The 24313-nt window shown below is 34.1% G+C and overlaps 1 protein-coding gene across 1 annotated transcript in view; it reads right to left on the bottom strand.

Annotated features, from left to right (window-relative positions):
* Nucleotides 1–24313, bottom strand: part of COL5A2 (collagen type V alpha 2 chain) — a 169781-nt gene that overhangs the window by 55097 nt on the left and 90371 nt on the right. Inside the window, 12 exon segments of the mRNA XM_017865465.1 lie at nucleotides 71–115; nucleotides 985–1038; nucleotides 2010–2063; nucleotides 5002–5055; nucleotides 6189–6242; nucleotides 6693–6746; nucleotides 7698–7742; nucleotides 9327–9404; nucleotides 12887–12997; nucleotides 17848–17901; nucleotides 19287–19319; nucleotides 20738–20770. Of these exon segments, the coding sequence (XP_017720954.1) occupies nucleotides 71–115; nucleotides 985–1038; nucleotides 2010–2063; nucleotides 5002–5055; nucleotides 6189–6242; nucleotides 6693–6746; nucleotides 7698–7742; nucleotides 9327–9404; nucleotides 12887–12997; nucleotides 17848–17901; nucleotides 19287–19319; nucleotides 20738–20770 (669 nt within the window).

The following is a 24313-nucleotide window of genomic DNA, read 5'->3' on the forward strand; positions in this document are numbered from 1 at the left end:
AAATAAATAAATAAATAAATAAATAAATAAATAAAAAAGAAATTTAAGAAACAAGAAAACCAGCACATACCAGAGGACCCATGGCACCCATTGAACCAGTGGGGCCAGCTTCACCCTAAAACAAAAATGAGAATACATTACAATATGAGAAGCCTACAACTGATACTCACATCACTTTGCTGTGTGTGTGTAATTTTAAAAGCATATTTTCAAAGAGGGCATATGAAAGATGTACTTTTGACATAGGATCTCAGAATGTTCTATTACTTCTTCTCAAAATGCAATAGTAGTATAGTTTTAAAGAAATACATATAAATTAATATTGGGGACTTAAGATTGATGGAAACTATCATACCTAGCCACAGTAACTAGTCTCAGGAAAGGACTTATCTGGCTATGTCTGATATGTCTCAAGTAAAACTTTACAAAGCTAAAATTGATTGTAATATTCTCTTAAGATCTATTCTAGGAGACTTAGAAATAAAAAAATTTAAAGTCAAGTGATTTCCACATTAGGTCATGATGTTTTCCACTAAAAATTCCGTTATACTTCCTTGATGTTTTTTCTCCCTATAGAAATACAAATAAATTTTGAGAAGAAACAATAGGTAGAGGGTCTTGGTATTAAAGGAGTACTCAATAATGGGACGAATGAACTATCTAAACCTTTCAGATATTTTTTAAGACGAAAAATGAACGATTGTATTTTAGAAGATAGATTCACAGTGCCATCTTCATATGAAGACAACACCCATCCTACACTGGCAGACACCCAGTGCCATGGAGGCTGTTCTTGGAGGCATATTAAGTCATGTCATCGTAAAGCCGTTGCCACTCATCTTTGAAAAATTACGTTTATTTACCTAACCATTTATTTATAGCCCTCTCTCCTGCTGAATTAAGATGGTTCTGAAAAATGTGTAAACATCTGAAGCAAAATTGAGAAGCCAAAGTGAGGCTACAGTGAGATAATTATAAGATTACCTTGGAACCAGGTGCTCCAACTTCACCTTTAGGGCCTTCAAGACCTTTGTGTCCCTGAGAAGAAAAATATAAATTTGTATTTGTATCCTGTTTTTTCTCAATTCTCAAAGGCATAAAAGAAGAACCAAAAATAAGCTTGCAGAAATTGCCTTATAAAATGAATCTCAAATTTAAAGTTGTTGCTCAAAATATTTTCAAATTCTCAACCTATTCTGAAAGCTTATTCAAGGAAAATTAGAGTTTTCACCTTTAAATAACATTTTCAGCTTGCAATGTTCTCACCCTTCAAACATTTGTGACTTTGTAGAAATTTAATCTGTAGCTACAAATAAAAAACTTATAGTGGCGTTAGAGGAAACATAACTACAGAGTTCATATAGTTCTAAAATATCATTTGTATTCAAGGTGAATGTTCAAAATACTTAATAACGAGTATAGCAGCAGACCAGACATCTTAATCAAAATCTCAATTACTGAAAACAGAGGCCAGTGTATATTGATTGAAAATCCCTATTTGATATTATGACAAATAGATTAGACAGATGATAGATTCTACATATGTAAACAATATATAATAGTTACATTGTAATTATCTTCAGTTATAAGAAAGGCATTCTATTGCTTTCCAAGTCTAGGTAGACTGGGCCCCTTCTGTGACCTAGTACTCTCTATCTCTACCACGTCACCTCTTCCACTATATAGGAATTGCCTAACTTTTCATCTGTATCCCCCATTAGCCTGAAGCTTCAGGTCAGAGATTTTTCTCATTCATCACTGTATCCTCTTTTGTAGCATAGTGTCCAGTACATAGTAATAACTCAAAATATATTTCTTTATCGAATCAAATTAAACCCAAAGGAAATGTATAAAAAAATTATGATTTCAGTAACCACAGATAAATACCGCAACGATAGACAGTTAAGGACAATCAACAAATTGACTAGTAAAGATTTTGAAGGTAATGCTCCCCGGAGCCTATTCACTAAACTACAGTATCTGAGAGGATTACAATAGATTGAACTTACTCGGTGACCCTTCAGACCTGGAAGACCAGGAGCCCCAGGAAAGCCACGAGCTCCCTGGAAGGAAAACATAGATAAGGCATTTTAGAGTCACTAATAAGGATGCAAAATTCCTTAATATATCATTTTCCCCAAAAAACACCTAGTACACAGTTTTCCAGCAACATATTAAGAAGAAGAACAACAACAAAAAGCAATATACTTTTATCTGTCAAAATATATCTGGGTGACCAAAATTAGCAAAGTAAATATGCTGTTAGAAATGGAAACATGACTTATACAAGGATACAAATTAATACCAGGTATTGAGTTAATGACATTTAAAATTTTTCACATGACATCACTGTGTTATAATTATTAATGAAAACAAAACAAGAACATAAGCATGAATCAATATGTCCAATATGAGAATTGACTATACCAAGGTAGAGAAAAAATATTCAGGAGAGAAATTCAAGATAAAATATCCTTTTCTTTCTTTATTGTGCTTTATGGTACAACATTAAATGCCTTCGTAGCAAACCAATGTTTTTATTTTCTATGAATTTCTGAATATTGGCAGCAGAATATGATGGGAAGAATAGTATTATAATGTGATCAGGAATTTTTAAAATAAATTGTTTAGGATAAACTTTGTGGATTTATAATTATTTTAAAAACTAAATGAATAAACAAAATATCCAACAGAAAAGAAAGTCGAGAAATATGAGAATGCTTTGCTTCTTGACTAAAATTAATTTCTGCAAATTCTACGTAGCTTTCACCTAAACACATTAAATAAAAAACAACAGAAATACCACAGAAAATCAAATCCAGTGGTACAACTACTTTGAAATAATGCATAAAAGTTTTTTTTTATACTGTCTTAAAATAGATACCAAGCTAGTGACTTACTTACTTACTTATTATCATGGCCTACATTAATTTGATTTTGCATTGAATTGGCATTACCACTGTCGCCAGTATATTTAGCACGATGATAGCATTGATTGGTATTATCACTTATTGATTATTATTGTTAATTTATGTATAGCTGGCAGTTAGCCTTATGTTTGGTTAATGGACATTCAATGAATAATCATTGGATAAACAACTGAATAAAGAAATGGTTTAATATTTCTTACTTTCATAGCCCTTTAACCTTTCCTAATGAACTTCTCTTGTCCTAGCATGATCTTACACAGATAACAAAATCCTTCTGCTCTGCAAATCATAGGTTTCATTCACTATTTCTAAATGGTTGAATAAGAACTCAATGAATGAAATTCATATAACAAAATCAAAGCAATAATTCCTCTGTGACCTCTTGAAAGAAAATTATTTCTTTAGTGTTTTAGAGGGTTATCACAGTAGGGGTAAAACAAATCATGCTCTCTGAACAAATGAAGTCCCATTAATTCTTCTGTTTACACAACCCTGCTCAAGAATTCTTTCACATCAAGAACTCCCGTTAAGTCTTCAACTTAAGGTCTCATTTTACAGAGATTTGTCTCCTCTCCATCCTTAGCAGGCAACTTAGTGCAGACCCATCTAAGCCTATAGGGGAATTGCTGAGCTATGTTATTTCAAATAATTAGTTAACTTCAGTTTTTATGGTCTGCAAGGGAAATTCTCATGTGATTACATATCCCTAATGTAACAAGAAAATGAACCAGATGTCCTAATGCTCATAAAAAATTCTCATTCTGCTGACCCAGGACTGTCATTACAGCACAATCACACATTGCACTGAGCTTGCACAGTGCATCTGTGGTGTGCTGGCGGGGCACCCTTCCTCCCCATGGAGGGCCCACACTGTGAGCATGAGCAAGAGTGCAGCAGGACATGGGAAGTTCAAACCTGGATGGGTTGAAAAGGACATCTGTGCTAATGATTAAACCTCATGCCTTTATCTGCATTTATTTCCCAGGCTGATGGAGGAGGAAAGAAAGCAGGGAGTTGGGAAACTGGTTTATGTTTGCAACCAAATAATCCTTTGAGCCTTGTAAATTTCCCTTAAAAGATAAGGGAGCATTCATTTGTTTAAAACATTTCCTAGCATTGAACCTCATCAATTTTCAGAAAGTAAACAGAAAGTAATGTGGTACTGTTGATTGTATTGAGTGGTAGAAACAAAAGGAAATTATAGAAAGCATAATAAATAGGAGAGTGAATGTTTGGGGCTATTGGGCAGGAGAAACTCAAGAAGTAGGAATGCTTGAGGAAGATTTTTGCTTGCTTATCATACTCTAATTTTCCCCATGGCCAGTGTAACACATTCTAGAAGAGGGCCTGGCAAAGCAGTTTGAGTGACGAGAGACAGGTGGGTTCAGAGAAAGGCCAAGGGGCCAGGTCTTGGATTCAGGTGGAGTAGTTGCCAGGGGTCTATTCTTTTAGGGAGCCAAAGGGGAAGAAAACAGCTGTGTTAGGAGGGCTGGAAATCAGTGTATATTGTCATATGATTTTAGGACCCAGAACATTAATCAAGAATTTCAGCCAAAATTATGGTTTGGGGAGCAGCCAAAGAGGCATCTCGTCCATAATTTATTGTCCCTAGTTGATACAAAACAAGGCAACAAGCTTTTCTTCAAGCTATTGTTTAGACATATGTGACAATATAAAGTAAAAATATTAAAAGGATTTTAAAAAGCTAAAACAGGATTGAAGTGTGAACTGTAAATAAGTCAAGCTGGTAACTCATTTTAAGAGAAAAAAAAAAACTATTTTTTCTGAATTTTCTGAGGATTTGATACTCAGTTTGGAGGGTATTCATGTTATGTTCGATATACTTCTCTAGCTCCAGAAGGCGTATTTATGGTGTCAATGCAAAGCAGAGAACTGGAGTTAACCATCACTCTGGCAAAATGTCCTGTGACATTTCACATTTTTACAGAAACAAACAATGCTTGTTTGTCTCCATTTACTTAGTGCCTGATACATGTGCATACAGAGAATTGCAACTTACTTCAATGTTATTTATTTTTCAAAGTTTGCCTTATGTTGAGTATAAACTTACTGGAGATCCTGCAAATCCCACTTCACCAGGATTTCCATTTCTGCCAGGTTCACCCTTTATGGAAAAAATGTAGGAGATTGGGGAGGCAAAAGTGATTAAAAGGTTCTTCTTTGAAGCTAAATGATAAATTACTGATAAAACAGCCTTCTTTAGAAAGCTAATGTGCAATTCGCTAAACAGTGCAAAAAAATAAAATAAAAATAGACTCTATTCCTTATATTCCTGATAGTACTCGATTCTATCAGGTTAGTCTGTGGCTTTCATTAATTTATCCAGAAGAATAAATTGCTGAAAATTTTCCTGGTCTGATCTAGCTCACTATTTTATGAATATCAAAATTTATACACACAAACATACATGTATGCTATAGGATATATACTATAGAATTCTATATGAGCACATGACACTGAATTAAGGTATTGCTTCTTAAAATACTACTTTCCATTTCTTTCCTGTGGTTAAAAAGAAAGGGCTACCAGAAATACGTGCTCTATAGCCAAATTCAATGTAACCTGTTTAAATGAATCTTATGACTCACAAAGAGAAAATATTTATTAATACTTGGTTTAGTATCACATAGTAATTAACGGCCTACCCATAATTTGATCCTCAACTTTGGTACAACTAAGAAAAGAATCTAGAAATGTAAGTCTGCTATTGCACACTGTTCTCTGATTACATGTCCTTAATGCTAAAATCTGGAGTTGGGTCTTAACTTTAATTAAAAATCCAATTGAAGAAATCATTTTTTCATCATTGGGGAGCCATATTGGCACTATACTACTAACACATTTTAAAAATTCCTTTTATATAAGACCTCATAATGATTTTTTATATATATTTTATTTCAGATAATTTATTTTTTTCTTCAGATAATTTCGGTGGTTCCACTAGGAAAGGTTTTTGCTACTGTGACAACAAGCCTAGCATCTAATGGAAAAACCTTAACAAAAACCCAGGGAATGCAGGAAGAGGCAGTAGTGCCTAACAATACAATACTATGCAAATTAAGAGCCCCTTTTGGATATTTGTAAACTTCTATTCTGAGTTGTCCTGTTTCCACTGAATTTAATGGAAGCTAAAAGGGTGGGGAAATGTAATGGAAATTAATACAGAACATTCTTTTTAACACTGTAACTCCTTCGCCTCTTCAAAACCTAACTGGAAAATGAGGAATGGTAGCTTACATCTTCCCCAGGTTTACCAGGGGGGCCCTCTGGTCCACGTGCACCAATCGGACCCTAATAACAAAACAAAAGGAAAAAAAGAATATTTACTTTTACTTACCAATAATATAAATCAAAATATTATTGAGACAAATGAAATGTCACAATATTATTGAGACGAATGAAAATAATAAATATTGTTGAAAAAGAGAAAATAGTTTTATTAACGTTTTGAATTTTTTGTTGCATCCCTCAGATCATGTGCTCAACAAGAAAAAAAAGTGTAATTGCATGAATGCAAATCACTCAGCACTGTCTAATGATCATAATCAGTCTTCGAATTTAAATATTCTGCTACGAGAAACATATAGCTTAAGAACGGGTCATAGAACAGGACTCCCAAACTGGATTGTTATGTCTTCCTACATTAGGGAGGACCTGGGAAGACAAATTAACTCAGTATTTGACATCATTATAATGGTGGACCCAAATGTAACTGTGTCTACATGCTTACTTGACATTTACCATTGGTCCAGGATCACCAGGTTCACCAGGAGGTCCTGTAGGTCCTGCACCACCCTACAATTGAGAACAAAGTATATATACAAACCAAGGAAAAATAGAATATTAAATCCTGTGCTCTCTCAATATACAGTGTAATTGTTCAGACAGCTGGCTCTGCCATCTTCATCTTAAGTGACTTTGGGCAAGTTACTTAATCTGTCTATAACTGTTTCCTAAAGTGTAAAATCAGAATAATATTGGTACTTACCTTATTAGGCTGTTATGGCTGCTTAAGTAATTAATGTATGTTAAGAACCTAGAATAGTGCTGGCACAGAGTGCGTGAGTGCTCAATCAGTGGCAGTTCTCCTCATCAACATCATCATCATCACCATCATCAACCACCTTTTCTATTCACTGATTGTTGAAGTAAAATTCCACATACATGATAATGACAATGTGGTAATCTTGACTGAACTAAAGGTTATTTTCATTCTTTCTTTTAAAATATTATTTTCTGATGCCTGTTGAATTGCTATAAAAAATAAAAATAGCTCTACATCACTATTTTACTGGCATCTGATAGGCATTTTAAAAGTATATTGTATTATGTTCTTCCTAAATATCCCATGGAACAAACATCTTGATTCTTATTTCTAATAATATCACATGGGGATTGCCTCCTATTATCTGATTTCATAGCTTCAGAGTTGGCATATAACCAATTATGAACATTTTCATGACATAACATAATGAATTTCTTACTTCAGATGCAAAGGCATGTAATCTTGTTTTCGGAGGTCAGTCACATAAAGAAATCAGATGATCAAAATTTATCCCAATAAAATTTGCAAAAACATGCTGCATGTATTTCTAAATAAAAACTCTTTAATATATCCTATTTGAAGTGAGCATTACAATATAAAATTTTAAAACCAGCCAAAAGCAGTCATGTCACAGAGACCTTATGTAATATATGTGTGTATCTTTTTCCTATAGTATGTAACTTAATTATAAAGAGACTTACTTGCTGTCCTTGTAAACCTTGTGGTCCCCTTGGGCCAACAGGACCCTGAAAAACAAATGAGGAGAAACGTTGCATAGTACTCATGACAATTCAGTCAAATATTTCAAAAATGTTGAATCATCTCTAGAATCTGGAAAAGTAAAGCTTTGACAAAGGGGGATGATGACATTCTCCATCTGCATTCATTTGGAAGGCAGCTAAATTCACGATTAAAGCTTGGACAACATTTGGGATGATTTTATACATACCCTCAGTGTTATAAAGAGAAATGAGCCATATGTCTGTACACACCCCATGTCTTTAGAACAAGAACACTTGCGTGTTTAATGGATGGTTCTGTTAATGAGAACATCCAAATAAAGAAAATCTTGGCAGACATAAGTTAGTTCTCAAACTGCCTATTTAATTCTATAGATTCACAGCAGATAATTCTTATAACTTACATAAGTTGAATTAAAGGTAGATGAAACGTCAACAATAATGACTAGATTATATTAAATGTGAGTTGAAAATGATCTGGGGCACTGAGTTTCCTGGGTGATTTCTTTCTTTGACAACATTGATTGAAATTATCCACACAGGCTTTCCTCATTTAAACATAAAATCGTTCCACTGAGGCATAACAAAAGGAAGAAAACAAAATGCGATTTTAGAACATTTTATTATTATATGTCTATTACTATTTTAAATATCATACTTTTAAAAAAGTTGAATAAATTAAAATCAAATTTATTCTTACGGCAAAATTTTAAATTTTTATTTTGAATGGAACATATAGTAAGAAAAGCTCCATTTAAAATTACATATGTAATTTAAACTCCAAATGGATAAAAACATGCAACTCAAAAAAGAATCCCAAAAGAATCCCTAAATGATGCAATATTACTAGTAACTTTAAAAATACACAAATAATATTTAAAATGCTCATAATGCTGGCCTTAAGGATGGATAATAGGGGTGGTTATCTATGAGGTCTGATTTTGCACTTCTTACTGCCTGAAATTCTATTAACCTGGAATTATTTTGAATTATGTTATGAGCAATAAAATATGGAGAGTTGGTTTTAAAAGTGTTAATTTAGTCAATAAAATTGCATTGCTCCAAATATCCAGGGAAAAAATGGGAGTCTTTCTGACGTTGAAGAAATTCAAAAGAGGATAAAAATGTTGAGAAGACCCAGCCAGGAAACCATAGAGCTGTTGGAATAAGGCAGCCAGAGGATACTGAGTAGAAAATAATAAAAATGAAAATAGCAAAACATCTCATTTAAAAGTTTTACCAAACCACTGTTTCTAACAGCACCATAAAATAGTTTTGTTTTCTTTTATATAGCTATAGGTTTTATGATTGTGATTGTGGTTATATGTCTTAAACTCCTTTATTTTCTTCCAATATTAAATAAAATACACAGACCTTTATTAATGTCAGCAAACACTTTGCATAATTATGAATGAAACATGCTGGGCTTTTAACTGGCACACAGTAGAGTAAATAAATTAAATGAATGAATGAATGAATGAGTGTGTTTAAGAAGATGCATGTTATTCTTTGACTAGTTAACTCAAGATTCTCTTTTTAAAATAATTTTTTCACTGAAGTACTTCAATGAACAGTAAAATTTATGCTTACCACAGAGCCAGGCATTAGTCCTACTTGACTCCCAAGTCCAGATTTTTCATCCAACCCAGCCATTTGAGCTGAAAACGGCTGTAAAAGCAATATGTTGACATTATTTCTACAGTAAAAGACATACATCAACATCCTTTTCATATGGATAAATGGACACTCTCTGGAATTCTTATAGAATGCCTCTTCTAACAACCATTCTAAGTGCTTGATTTTAAAGCTTGGAAAAAGACTTAAGTTGTTTTGATCGTTTCTGCCTTTGATTGACCATTCCTTCCCAGAGTATTTTATAAGTATGTTGCTTCAGAGCAATTTCTGCAACGTGGCAAATGTCTGATACATGATAAAAACATGGGTTGTTCTGATAAGCACTAGCCAGTCTAATTGATTGCAGGTTTAAGTCTCTTTAACTGATGTCTTCCCACAGTTAGACAGGCCAAACATCTAAACAAAACCTAACAGATGCCTTTAGAACATTTGTCCTAAAGATTCCAGATTCCATTTTGGACTATTTTTGGATGATATTCTTTGTTTGTTCAATGTCCAGTAAACTTTAAATTATATTTATGTAAGCTGATAAAACTTTTATAGTCCTTTTAATTAATCCCTGACTGTTCCAAGATTGGAAACAGTTTGACCTACTCTCTTTCACAATTAAAAAACCCTAGTAATCAAACTGACCAAAATTGTTCATATACATTTTAGTAGTCACATTAGTTTCCAAATTTTGGTGGGAAAGAATGTGTGTGCTGTTTATAAATAAATTGACAATTGCTTCTATAATCTGTTGAAAGAAATGTGTATGAACTTTTGTAAAGCAAAAACCATATTCAGGCTTCATATGTATCCTTGCTAAGGTCTCAATCTACAGGCATGCCTCATTTTACTGTGCTTTACCAATATTATGTTTATTACAAATTCAAGTCTTGTGGCAACCCTGCACCAAGCAAGACAACTGGTGCCATTTTTGCAACAGCAAGTGTTTACTCTGTGTCTCTGTGTCACATTTTGTTAGTTCTTATAATACTTTAGTATCTTTATTGTTCTTATATCGCTTATGATGATCTGTGTTCAGTGATCTTTGATGTTACTAAAGTAATTGTTTTGGGTGCCTTGAATCATGCTCATACAAGACAGTAAACTTGATCGATAAATACTGTGTGTGTTCTTCTACCAACCAGGTGTTCCCCATCTCTCTTCCTCTACATGGGCCTACTTATTCCCTGAGACACAACAGTGAAAGAAAGAGTCTCACATCTTTCACTTTACATTGCAAGCTAGAAATGGTCTAGTAAGGAAGGCATGTTGAAACCCAAGATAGGCCAAAGTTAGACCTCTTGCACCCAACAGTCATCCAACTTATGAACGCAAAGGAAAAGGTCTTAAAGAAAATTAGAAGTACTACTTCAGTAAACACAAATAATAAGAAAGTAAAACAGCCTTAATGCTAATATGGAGAAAGGTTTAGTAGTCTGGATAGAAGATCAAATGAGCCACAACATTATCTTACCCAAAATCGAATCCAGAGCAAGGCCCTAACCCTCTTCAATTCTGTGAAGGCTGAAAGAAGCAAGGAAGTGGCAGAAGAAAAGTTGGAAGCTAGAAAATGTTGGTTTATGAGGTTTAAGGAAAGAAGCCATCTCCATAATATAAAAGTGCAAAGTAAAGCAGCAAATGCTGATGTAGACACTGCAGCAAGTTATCCAGAAGATCAAGTTAACATCATTGATGAACGTGGCTACACTCGACAATAGATTTTCAATGTATACAAAACAGTCTTCTATTGGAAGAAGATGTCATCTAGGACTTTCATTTTAGAGAGAAAAGTCAATGCCTGGCTTCAAAGCTTCCAAGAACAGGCTTACTCTCTTGTTAGGGGTTAATGTAGCTAGTAACTTTAAGCTAAGACTGGGGTTTATTTCTTATTATGGAAATCCTAGCATCCTTAGGAATTATGATTAAACAACTCCGCCTGTACCCTATAAATGGAACAACAAGGCCTTGATAACAGCACATCTGTTCGCAGCCTTTACAGCATTGTTTACTGAATATTTCAAGCCCACTATTGAGACCTATTGCTCAGGAACAAAGGATTCCTTTCAAAATATTACTGCCCAGTGACAATGCACTAGGTCACATAAGAGCTCTGATGGAGATACACAAGGATATTAATGTCGTTTTCATGCCTGCTAATACAAAAACCATTTTGCAGCCCATGGATCAAAATAAATTTCAACTTTTAAATCTTATTACTTAAGAATATAATGGTCAAAATAAATTGAGAATCTTCTGGAAAGGATTCATCATTCTAGGTGCCATTAAGAACATTCTTGATTGATTGGTCAAAATATCAGCCTCAACAGAAGTTTGGAAGAAGCTGATTCCAGCCTTCACGAATGAATTTTAGTGGTTGAAGACTGCAATGGGGTAAGTAATTGCAGATATGATGGCAACAGCAACAGAACTAGAATTATAAGTAGAGCCTGAAGATGTTGCTTAATTGTTGTAATCTCATGATAAAAATTTAACAGATGAGGACTTGCTTCTTATGAATAAGCAAAGAAAGTAGTTTCTTAAGATGCAATCTAGTCCTGATGAAGATACTGTGAATAGTGTTGAAATGACAACAAAGGATTTTGATATGGCAAACTTCACTGTTGTCTTATTTTTTAAATTACCATAGCAACTCCAGCCTTCGGCAATACCACCCTTATTAGTCAGCAAATATCAGCATCAAAGCAAAACACCCCATCAGCAAAAAGATTATGGCTTCCTCAAGGGTCAGATGATTATTAGCAACTTTTAACAATAAGGTATTTTTAATTAAAGAATATACCTTGTTTTTTAGACATAACGCTATCACACACTTTATAACAGACCTACATTGTGGAAAAATGTAAGTTTATATGCACTGAGAAACAAAAAAAATTCACACAACTCATTTTACTGCAGTATTTCACTTTATTGAGGTGGTTTGGAACTGAACCCACAATATTTCCATGGTATGCCTGTACTCACAAATCCCCTATGTCTGCCACTAACAATTCAAAGAAGTAGGTATTGAAAGACATTTTGTTTGATTTTACTTCAAGTAAAAAAACTAAAATTGGAGAAATAATTAGGTGTCATTTTTAGTATCAACTCAATGGCCTTCTCACATCCCTCATCACGGATGTGTCATCCTCTCTTGTGGAGGATATGGAGCAGATTTTGTTGGCATTCTTAGCCTAGAGAATAAGACAGATGAATCTCTCATTTCATTTAAAGGGGGAAAAAGCAGTGGTTCTTTAGAATCAATAGAAAAAGCAAAGCTCATGAAATCCAGACCTGACATTGAGAAATACAAACAATTTGAAGTAGTACTTTACAAAATAGTTCTTCAAATTTTTCCAACAATTCCCTGTGGGTTTATTAGTTTTATTGTCCACAGCAGCGTTGACCTTATTTAACTGCTCGTACAGTCAAGTGTCAATATCTGAACTGAGACAATTTAAAATCCTAACAATATATCAATAATTTAAAACACGACCTGTATATGACATTGAACAATGCACACAACTCACCCTGCTCATGCCATCGGGTCCTGGGTGGGACGGATGTCCAGGAGGTCCTGGAGCACCAGGTTGACCAGGAACACCTGGTTCTCCATCAATTCCCTGAGGTCCACGAGGACCCTAGAAAACAAGCCAGTTAAAATTAGAACCCACTGCCAAATACACACTTAGTAGAAAGCTAAAGGCACAGACTTCTTAATGGCAAGGGAGTGTTTATTGTTTTAAAAATAAATGGCAATCTAGCCACTTAGAGTAATTTCATCAGCCACATCACTGCTGATTTTAGCATAGGTCTGAACTTCTACCATTCAGATATGGTCTGGGTAAGAACTTTATTTAGTGTGTTAAATACCGAGAAATCAGCATTCTTAGAATAATTATTTTAAAATTTTTCAGTTCAATCCTATTCTAGAGTGAACTTCCTTATTTGATTGAGTTTTTGCCGTGCAAGGGTATTTGATCAAAATTATAAATTCACTTGTCTGTCAGTAAAATTACAGTAACTATGTACATGTCTGCTTAACTTCTCCCTCCCCCCAAAAGTCAAGAACCCCTTGATTGGAGTTTGTAGAAATTTTCTATCTAATTGTTTAACTCTTTGCATAGTTCCTGGTACATACTAGACACTCAGTACATGCATATTGTGTTGTTACCTTTCAGTCCTCTTTTATACTTTAAGCCTGGCACCCTTTATTTTCCTTCCCACCCCCACAGGAAGACTAGACCATTGAGAAATTAGAGGCAAAGGCACTGTGACCCAGCCAAGTCTAAGTTCTCAGAGAAGTGAGCAATGATTTCTAGCTGCCAAATTCCACCCTTCTCCTAACCCACATTCTGAAGGCAGCTTGGGGAACAGCCACATCCTCAGTTCTGGAAATGCTCTATCCTCTAACTTCATCATTCCCACAAGGCTAGTTAAGTATTTTCTGGCTCCTTAACCCTAAAGAATCTTGACAGACTTTAAAAGAAAGGACCAAAAGTCATAAGACCATATGCTTTTATAATTTTAAGCAGGGATCAAGGGAAATATGGTAAATGAAGTTTAATAATTAAAAAAAAAGAACACCCATGCTTAAACATGAGAATATCTATGGGCCCACAGTAAGCAATTCAAATGGGAGCAGATAGTGCAGAGGGAGCAAACATAGGACAAGCTCAGGTGGCAGAGGCGGCAGTTTGTATATGATGGTTTTAGGGAGGGTGGCATCATAGCCATTCAGAAATTTAATTATTTTAATATATTTAAACATTTATATAGACATTTATTTCTTGCAGTAGTGGGATAAATAGGCAAATTTATCTATTAAATAGAAGCAGAATACTTAGCCTGAAAAACTTATATTAAAAAATGATATCTTAGAAAATATTCTTAGTATTTAAAAATCAAAACTTTTCTGACTCCTAAGCTACTATCAATTTACTTCTCACTTCATTATACAAAACAGAGGTTGATTTCAGTTGTTCTCTAGGACTCCTGGATCATATGAATGTGAGTAACATGAACTGGATATGTATAAGGCAGCATAGATAAAATAATAGTCTGGTTTATTCATACAGCCTTGTGTAGAAAACTCTGAATCTGTTCTTGCAATGTTCAGTTGCTAATTAATAACCAGATATTATTATATACACAAAGTGAACTAATGTATAATCTCTGCTCCCAATGAGATTTCCAAAGAGACACACACAAAACTATGTTTAGTGTCAATAGGAGTAGAGACAAGTTTGTGAAATATTCACTAGTCCTCCAAAGAGATTGTGACTTTCTCCATTCTTCTGTAATTAACAATCATATTTCAAAGTCTGATCCTAAGATTGTTTTCATTGATTCATGATTTATTATATACCTCCATGGAATCCCCTCTAAATAGCTTATGAAATTTACTGTTGTACAAATAAGATTAAAATTAATAAAACTTTTATAAAATTATCTGAAATTAAGTGAACACAAGAATGTTTACTGGTAAATACCAAAGCAAATTAGAATTTGGGAGCTCATTAAAAGTATCTATTTTTATATCTCCAAGTGAGCTGAATTACATAATTCTTATAGTAAGGTGAATGTTACATTTATTATCCCTCCCTTCCATTTCCAAGATACTCAAATATCTCCGCAGTAATCTACAATAAAAAAGTACTTCGAGGTTGCCACTAGGTGGCGATGTTTAAACATCCACAAGGAGAAAAGACGAATGACCAGGAACTGTCAAGAACTTCATTTCTCTCGTTTCTCTGTCTCTTTCTCTCTGAGACACACACACACACACACACACACACACACACACACACACACACACACACACACGTTATAGATGTTAAGATCTAGTATATTTCCCATTTTACCATTTTACAGATCAGGAAACATACCAATAGTGATTAAGGGTCACATGCAACTAGAACTTAGCACATCATTGACGGTCCATCTCCTGTCAGGTTGCTAGTTTGTCACTATAAAGTTATCTGAACAATACACTTAAAATTGAGGATGTGTGATGAAAGACAGTAGTGAAAATCATTGGCTAATCCTGAAGGCTTTATGGGAGTATCTCATACTGAACTACGACATAGTAGTTCTCAGTCCAGAGCTATTTTGCCTAGATTTGGCAATGTCAGGAAACATTTTTAACTGTCACAATTGTACGGGGGATGGCAGTTTCAACTGGCATCCAGTGGGTAGATAACAGGAATGCTGAAAAACTTTCTACTATGCATATGGAATTATTTGGCCTAAAATATCAATAGTGTTGACAGTGAGAAACCGTGCTGTACATTGTGAGCCTTCTGTACTGTTTGATGGTTATATAATTGCACAGGCGGGGGGAATGCTATTTCTGATTGCAGAACCACCCTATATTGTGACAGCCATAATTTTAGTCCAGTTAAGCAGCTCCCAGAAGGCTCGAGGTATGAGGCAAAACATTCTGCCTATGGGCATTCTGTTACATCATGCTGATCATTTCATATACATCATTTCATGCAAAGCTATACATCATTTCATATCTTGAAACCCACGTAGGCGGGCATTAAAAGAGTTGTATCACACTATCTCTTTGCTAGGATTAACAGAGGAAGAGATTTCCTACTTGGATATCTGCCAGGGTTGTCTCACTTGATTCCTCATAAAAATCTACCCCCCTTTCTCTCTCTCTCTCTCTCTCTCTCTCTCTCTCGCTCGCTCGCTCTTTCTGACACACACACACAAAACGCACACACACTTACACCCAATTCACATTGATTGTCTCAGGCCTAACCAAGGAGGAAACTGACCACATCACAAAGCCAAATAGGGAAAATAAGTGAGAAGTGTTGGGGAACAGATTCTTCAGATCTTAACCAGCAACTCTGGAAGTCTGGTCCCACAACTTCTACGTAGATTTAGGACCCAATGTTGTCAATTACTTACAGTGTACAAATACACTGATGCAAAATCTTTTTTTTTTATGACCACCCATCCTCCACCCAACTGATGTTATTTTCTACCTATTTCTGTCTTTCTAGATGTAGGGCAGACATCTGGAGAGCTACAGCAGTGTTTAAGCTACCAACACTAGTGAGAAAACTCAATACAACCACAGTGAAGACTGGGGCATAAAATAATCTGAACACAGTTCTGTTGCTTACCTATATGGATATGTCCAACCTCTTGGGGCACTGCTTTGCACCTACATGCTTGCAAATACCATCCATACTGCAGCCCCATTTAAGAAAAAGTACTGACATCACACTATATATGAGGTGAAATGAGTAGAAGGATAATGTAGTAACAAGGATGAAACTAGTGGCAAGAGTTCCTAGGCATATGATCTAAAATATATTTTATCCTCATTTATACATTTCAAGTTGTCTATTGTTTCCTTAGCTTCTAATCTTCCCATTTAAATATGGATAAATATATATTTAAAAGGATAAAAATCTACTGAGAGTTTTAGTAGATATCATTAGAGAAAAAATTAAACAGTACAAACAAACTTTTCTAATTGAAACATGGGATAATGAGAGCAATATACAAATTAATACAGTTATATGAAAGACATTAGATTTTAGAAGTGATATATAAGAAAAAACATTGTAGGGAGGCCAAGGTGGGCAGATCACGAGGTCAGGAGATCAAGACCATTCTGGCTAACATGGTGAAACCCCATCTCTACTAAAAAATACAAAAAACTAGCTGGGTGTGGTAGCTGGTGCCTGTAGTCCCAGCTACTCGGGAGACTGAGGCAGAAGAATGGCATGAACCCGGGAGGCAGAGCTTGCTGTGAGCCGAGATCACGCTACTGCACTCCAGCCTGGATGACAGAGTGAGGCACTCTCCAAAAAAAAAAAAAAAAAAAAAGAAAAGAAAAAATATTGTAACCCTAACACTTGAGAACAATATGTATTCTGTGCAGATAAGTAATAAAAGAAAACCTTTGGTATATATTATATAATATCCTTATGTTTTATCTCAAGGATATTGAGGTCATTAATTTATTTTAAAGGTATTTCACTTGTCTGGTAATGGGATTGCTGATTTTAAAATTACTACTTTGATATCTCTGCAGTGGCTGCTGAGTGAAAAAGGCAGAGTGCTACCTGGGAAATAAACTTGTGCAACCACTTGAAAGAAAATTTTACCCTCTAACAATTGTTTCCCATATCCAGCTTGGTTATTCCTGTGGCAACCACAGATCACATAACTTGGATGTTTTATCTCAACAGTGCATTCTTGGCATTGCTTACTCATGAGTGAAACTCATGATATGTTAATTATGCTTCCTTAAGTTCTACTTTATTTTGATTTGACCTCATAAGAGACAAGGAAATATCATTTGTGTTATCTAATAAGATAATATACAATTATTATTGTATTTTTGTAACATTTATTGGAGGTGAAAGAGGAACAGTGCTCCCAGCTCCTTGCTGCATTCAGAGAACACAGTGTAAACTGACTGGCTACACGTTCCCCACAAGGAGCCCTCCTGTCAACTCACAGGTCTTCCTTTTGGCCCTCGCTCTCCTCTTGGTCCCTGTGATCCTGGAGGTCCCTAAAACAGAAAATGATGATTATGCATGCAAAAATTTATACTTTCTTATTGAATTTTTTAAAAGTTTACTTGATAAAAGAAAATTGGAAAACAGAAATACCACACTTAATTCAGTTCAGTTGAAGACTATAGAGAATAAAGCCATGTGCATATAAAAGTTCTGTACACTTAGAAGGGTTGTTTATTTTATCAGCAAAATTTAAAGACCTATAAAGAACTAGGTGTACATTATGGCATCATGAAGCATAGTGAGCTAAATAGATTAGCTTGACGAGTAATTGCAAATGTTTAAGGATCATATTTATTGTCTTCTCCCAGGTATAGCCTTTGCCACAAAACTCTGAGCATAAAAACTTACAGTTCTGATTTTGAAAAATTATATAAATGTGCAAACCACAAATTATCAATTATTCCAGGGACTGTATGAAATCAAATTGGTATATGATACCCCAAAATGTTCATTACTGTTCAAGTTGCTGATTAAAACAATGGAAAGGAAAGCCTCTTAAACTACTACAGTACTGCTTTATGTACATTCAAGCATCTTTTCTTTTTACTTTACTTAGAATACGGCATTATTTCCCTTGTATGTTTAAAACCTCTTAGAAATTTCCAATTCTTACAGTTACTTTTCCCTTATATTTCAAAAGTGGTGTTATAGTGCTGATATCTTAAAATGGCTTTTTTTCCCCTGGGAAATGGATGTTGTCAGGGGGACTTTGTTTCTCTTTAAAAGAGGATTTAAACTGAGTTATGAAGATTATATTGTGTATTTACTCAACCCAACATATAGCATCGTTTAAAAGTGAGGGCTTCAGAAGAACCAGAGTGAGACCATTAAAGCTGACTTAGTATTTTATTTAAGTTGATTTGATGTGCTTAACATTTATATGAAGTATGTGTATATGTTATGAATACTGCTGATAATCCAAACTTGAAAAAATTAGTCTTTTATACTAAGCCATAAATATGCTTTCTGGCTGTATGATTTCCCATATTCTACTGCAATATATAATTTAATTTTATTAAGCAGATAAAACTAGCCCACCATCAATCATAGTCAAACAACACACAAGTATGCCCTAATTTCAGTGAACAAAGTCAAACCAAAATTAACAAATGTAACAATAAAGTGTTTTGCCTTTTACATAACCAACAGCAAGACTAACATGATGTTTCTTCAGTTTCAGAATAAAACGACCCCTTATCTACCATTCACTGCTGCAAAGGAATGTCTAACTTGAAGATGGTTTAAGACAAAATGCTTTAAGAGACCAAGCATCGTTGTTTAATTCTTTTATCTTCTCATGGATATAATAAGTGTAAAGATTTTCAGTATATCAAGGAATACAAGAGTACCATGAATATTGGGAGAAGCTACTTACTGCCGGTCCTGGACGACCACGTATACCTGTTACCTAAACAATAAACAAGAAAATTTGTAAAGGTAAAGTTTCTGCAGATATTCAGAGAGGTCAACAGTCAACAAATAAGAATAACAACAAAAAAAACAGCAATTATTTTGACAAATGGATGTTGTCAGTTGATGCCCATTTCCTCCTCTCCTTAAGATTTAAGATATTATCTAATTTTAACTGTAACATAGGGAGGCAATGCTGGAGTAGTGATAAAGAGCACCAACACTGGAGCCAAGAGGCCTGGGTTCAAATTCCGACACTGCCCCTTACCAGATGTGTGACTTCTGACTAATTACTCATCCTCTTTGTTCTTAAGAACCTTAAGTGGAAACTTAAATGTAAAATGGTAGTGATGATTACGTAATTACCTCCCTCATAGAGTTATGAAGATAAATAATAAATATTTGTATTTGTAAAGCACTTAACACCTAAAACATAGTAAGCACACATAAATGCTTTTTAAAGTGAAATTAAACAATATGAATTATTTAATTTTTAGGTAATCTTTGTAAAAAAACACACACACAAGCCAATTAAAGGCAAATAAAGAATATAAACACTGCTAAATAAATCAACATGGATATTCTTTTTGTCTTGACAGACTGATGATAATGCCTTTAAAACCCAGGAGAATGAGGCTAAGGTGGGTGGATCACTTGAGGTCAGGAGTTGAAGACCAGCCCGGCCAAATTGGTGAAACCCCGTCTTTACTAAAAATACAAAATTTAGCCAGGCATGGTGGCTCTCGCCTGTAGTCCCAGCTACTCAGGAGGCTGAGGCACAAGAATCACTTGAAACTGGGAGGTGGAGGTTGTAGTGAGCTGAGGTTGTGCCACTGCACTCCAGCCTGAGTGACAGAGCGAGACTCTGTTTCAAAAAAATAAAAATAAAAAAAACAATGAAACCTAGGAGGATAGCTGAAGGTGACAGAGCAAGACTCTGTTTCAAAAAAATAAAAAAATAATGAAACCTAGGAGGATAGCTGAAGAGTTTTAATCCTGTTTAGTAATATACTTCTTGATCCATTAACAAGTTTAAAGAAGTCTTAGGAATTCTTATGCAACATGGAATTTTGATCAGGATCAGGGCATGACATATTTCCAGAAGTGTGGAACAATAAACTACTATCCTAATTAGTACTAATATTAACTATCAGTGTATATCCACATGTAATATATTTAACTTTTTAAAACACTGACTTTCTACCTTTAGTCATGGGAGTACAAAAGTCAGGAACACAGAATATCAAATATTGTATTAAGTAACTAATCTGTTCTGGTTTGCTTGTGTTATACTAAAACTTGTTTTAAAATAACTAATTTATTTTTGAGAGTATGTATATAAGCAATAATATACAATTATACTATAAGCTAAGTTTATTTAAGGTACAAGGAAACAATAATTATATATATACTTACAACAGGCACTAATCCTGGTTCTCCCTTTTGTCCCTATGACATTAAAAACAATTTAAAAGTTCAATTAGCACAATATAATGGCTTGCTGGGCAAAACATGCCACCCTAGAATATGCCATGTAAACACAGGGAATTTCTATGTAAGAAATGCAAAAAAACTGCAAAAGAAAGTTAACAATTTTAGGATATTTAGTCAGACATCATTCATTAAAATATTACTGCTCACCTGAAAGACATTAAAAAAATCCAATGTGTGAAATATGTAAAGCTATTTTGCTTCAGTTTTTACATAGATCAAATCCAAAGAGTTGACTAGAGCACAAAATAGTTGCAACAAAAGATGTAAAGATGAAGCACCAGAGGAAAAACTACTGAAAGACTGAAAATACAAAAAGAGTCAGAAATTGTAATACATCAAAATTAATATAAATTAATATATACAAATTACACACTTTTATTATATGACATATAGTTTTCAGGATCTAATCAGATGCCATTCCTGAACTACTAGCACCCTTTTTTAGTACTCATGGAAGGGCATTAAAAATGAGTACATGTGCTCATCTTTAGTAAAAAAGAAAGAAAAAATAATAATTCCACTCAGATGATTCTCAATACCTGAAGAAAATCTAGGAAAAAAAATCAATTGACTAAAAAAATCAAAAACAACATAAGAAACTATCATGTAAGTAAATAGGGTCAGGTCAGTATAATTGCTTTTATAATAGATGTAACAAATATAATAGATGTAGATAGAATTTATTTTGATTCTTACAACTTTTCTCAGAAATTGAATCCTCATTGCGTGATATCAGGTACATAGATTAAATAATATTGGACGAATTGTAGCTTTATATATTTCTACTTAATCATTTACTAATTTGTATTCTTCACTTCAAAATTTGTCTTCCAACAGATTTTGATCTCCTCAAAGTCATGGTTGTGTCTTAGTCTACTTTACATGCTGAGCATAGCACACGGAAGCATTCAATGAATTCTTAAAATGTATTACTTTCCATTAATGTATTATGAAATAATGCTTTTTACTGGGCAATTGTGTAGGATGAATACGCATTTAACAACTATCTCTAAAATGTAGAAAAAAAAGAAGAATGAGTTCTAGTTTATTTTATTTCTCCTTTAATATATATTATTCCTTAATCTGATTATAAAAATAATATCTGTTCATAGTAGGAAATTTTGAAAATAGAAGAAATACACACACACAAAAAAACCCTAACTATCCTACTCTACACCCTGGAGATAACCACTGTTAATGTTCTGGCATTCTTAGTTTTCCACCATCTACATGCACTTTGAGTATCTAATCAACGCCTCATTATCTTACTGTTAAATTATGTTTTCATTTTTAAGTTTAAGGATGACATTAAAATGAATATCCTTGTTCATAAATGTGTGCATGGTATCTCTATTAATACCTTATGATATGTTTTTAGAAGTTAAATTTGTAGATTAAAGACATTTTAAGATTTTTAACCCATATCACCAAACTGTACTACTAAAGACACAATCTTGTATCCTTCCAATACTATCCTGACAAAACTCCGTGAAGTGAAATGATGGACTTCACGGCAGACCTAATAATAACTCAATCATACTTGCTGATTCTAATGCTGAAGCAGTAAATACTCTGGAAGTCAGGAATAAATTGAGAATCCAAAAGAAGGAAAGGGCTCTCCAGAAGCAGGAGGCAGTTCTATAGGGTAAGTTCAAGATAGAAACACTAGGGACTAACAGCCAACCTACACAAAGCCTAGGACAAGAAAGAATCAACATATATGGGTTTCAAAGTAAAATAGGCTTATTTCTGCATGTTCACATCCACTAACTTCTAGAGCTTTATATTTTAAAAAATACAAAATAATAAAAATTTACCATGTAAGAGCTATAATAAAAGATATTTTTCAAAATGCTGAAAGAATTTGAATTGTTTAGAAAGGGTACATAAATTTGTGTCCAATAAACAAAGGACTTTATGATGCTGAAACAATGCTCCTTCTAAAGCAAGACTAGAAGAACAAATAAGAAGAGAGGACAAATTATTTCAGTCAGAATGAGAAAAATGGAATAGTCTGCTAAGAACAGTTGTGAAATTTCCATCCTAAGAGACCTACAAGCAAAATGCATTTTATACTTACTTTGTATGTAGGGAAATAGAACTCTCTGATACCTGTCTTACCTAAATTGTAGGCTTTTGATACAAAAGCTGCACAATATTTAAAAGGGATTAAGTGCTCAATTATAAGTTTCTGATAATAAATTCCCTAATGATTCTATAGATTTCTTATTTTGTATATAAGCCACAAATGTAAATATTTGTTTCTACTGTTTTTATTAATACAGGCTCTGAAAGTTAATTTGTATGGAATAATGGTTTGTCTAAAGTTTTACTAAATTTAATTTTCATATCCACTGAGAAACATAAAGTACATGTACTCAGATCCAGATGTGCATTACAATTACTTATCATTTAATACCATGTGGACATGCTTTGTAGAATGTCATTACTATGGAAGCAGTCATAGTGTTTTTCTCACATTTGCATCATCTACACCATTTGCCTCACAGCCATATAAAAAAGGTTCAGTAATTATGTTGGAGTTAACATGAATCAATCAATCAATCAATGAGTTGTAAGTAAATATCAATATGGCTATAAACCAAGAACAAATTGCATTTTTATAATATTGCTTTGCTCTTGCGTTTCTGATGATACCTGATGACAAATGAAAACGAGTCATGAAGATAGTGGCACACAACTACAGTCTGCTACATTGGCAGCTGCTTTGAGTATATTCCTCACCCAGCTCTCCCACACTGCCTTTGGAGAAAGGCAGCAAATGACACAGTCTACCAGTTATCTCTCTAAGTCGGGTAACTGCTAACTGAATTAAACTGATTATTTCATGGCAGTACTCATTGTTAGGTTTTTGTGTTGTTTCATAGATCGATCTGTCTGTCTATCCATGCATCCATGCATCCATCCATCTATCTTTCACCTATCTATCAACTTTGTTCAAGGCCTATACCAATCTGCTAAGTTTCAATTTATTTTCATTTTCACAATAAATTAAATGTGAGACAGCATTTGCAGCCTTTCTCCTTTGACATATATTCATATCTAATTTATTCCAAATGAGACAAATTTATGAATTGCCTTCTGAAACAAAATGTGTAAAACTGGCCAAGATCTCCCCTTGATAGCATCACTCTCATTTATCAAGAAAGTGTAGAATAGCTTTGTCCGTTATCTGATAAATTTGTTTATTAAAGTTCCACTGTGTGCAAAAGTAAAGAAAATTTATGGAAATTGGGACCAGTAACCATTTCTACTCCCTTGATCCCTGTGCCCATCTCATTTGGATAGGAATGAAGCAAATGCCATTATTTTCAAGATAACCAAAAAACAGAGAGCACTCTTGGGCAAAAAGAACTCTCTTCACTTCGTAGGATTACTTTACTGATGGCAAGTGACCAAGCTGACCAGCTATACTTGAGTCATGGATGCAGCCTACTACCCTGTTTTCAAGGGTAAAGCTTGTGTCCAGAATTAGAT

The sequence above is a fragment of the Rhinopithecus bieti genome, unplaced genomic scaffold (assembly GCF_001698545.2).
Source record: "Rhinopithecus bieti isolate Rb0 unplaced genomic scaffold, ASM169854v2 scaffold_2827, whole genome shotgun sequence".
Taxonomy (NCBI): domain Eukaryota; kingdom Metazoa; phylum Chordata; class Mammalia; order Primates; family Cercopithecidae; genus Rhinopithecus; species Rhinopithecus bieti.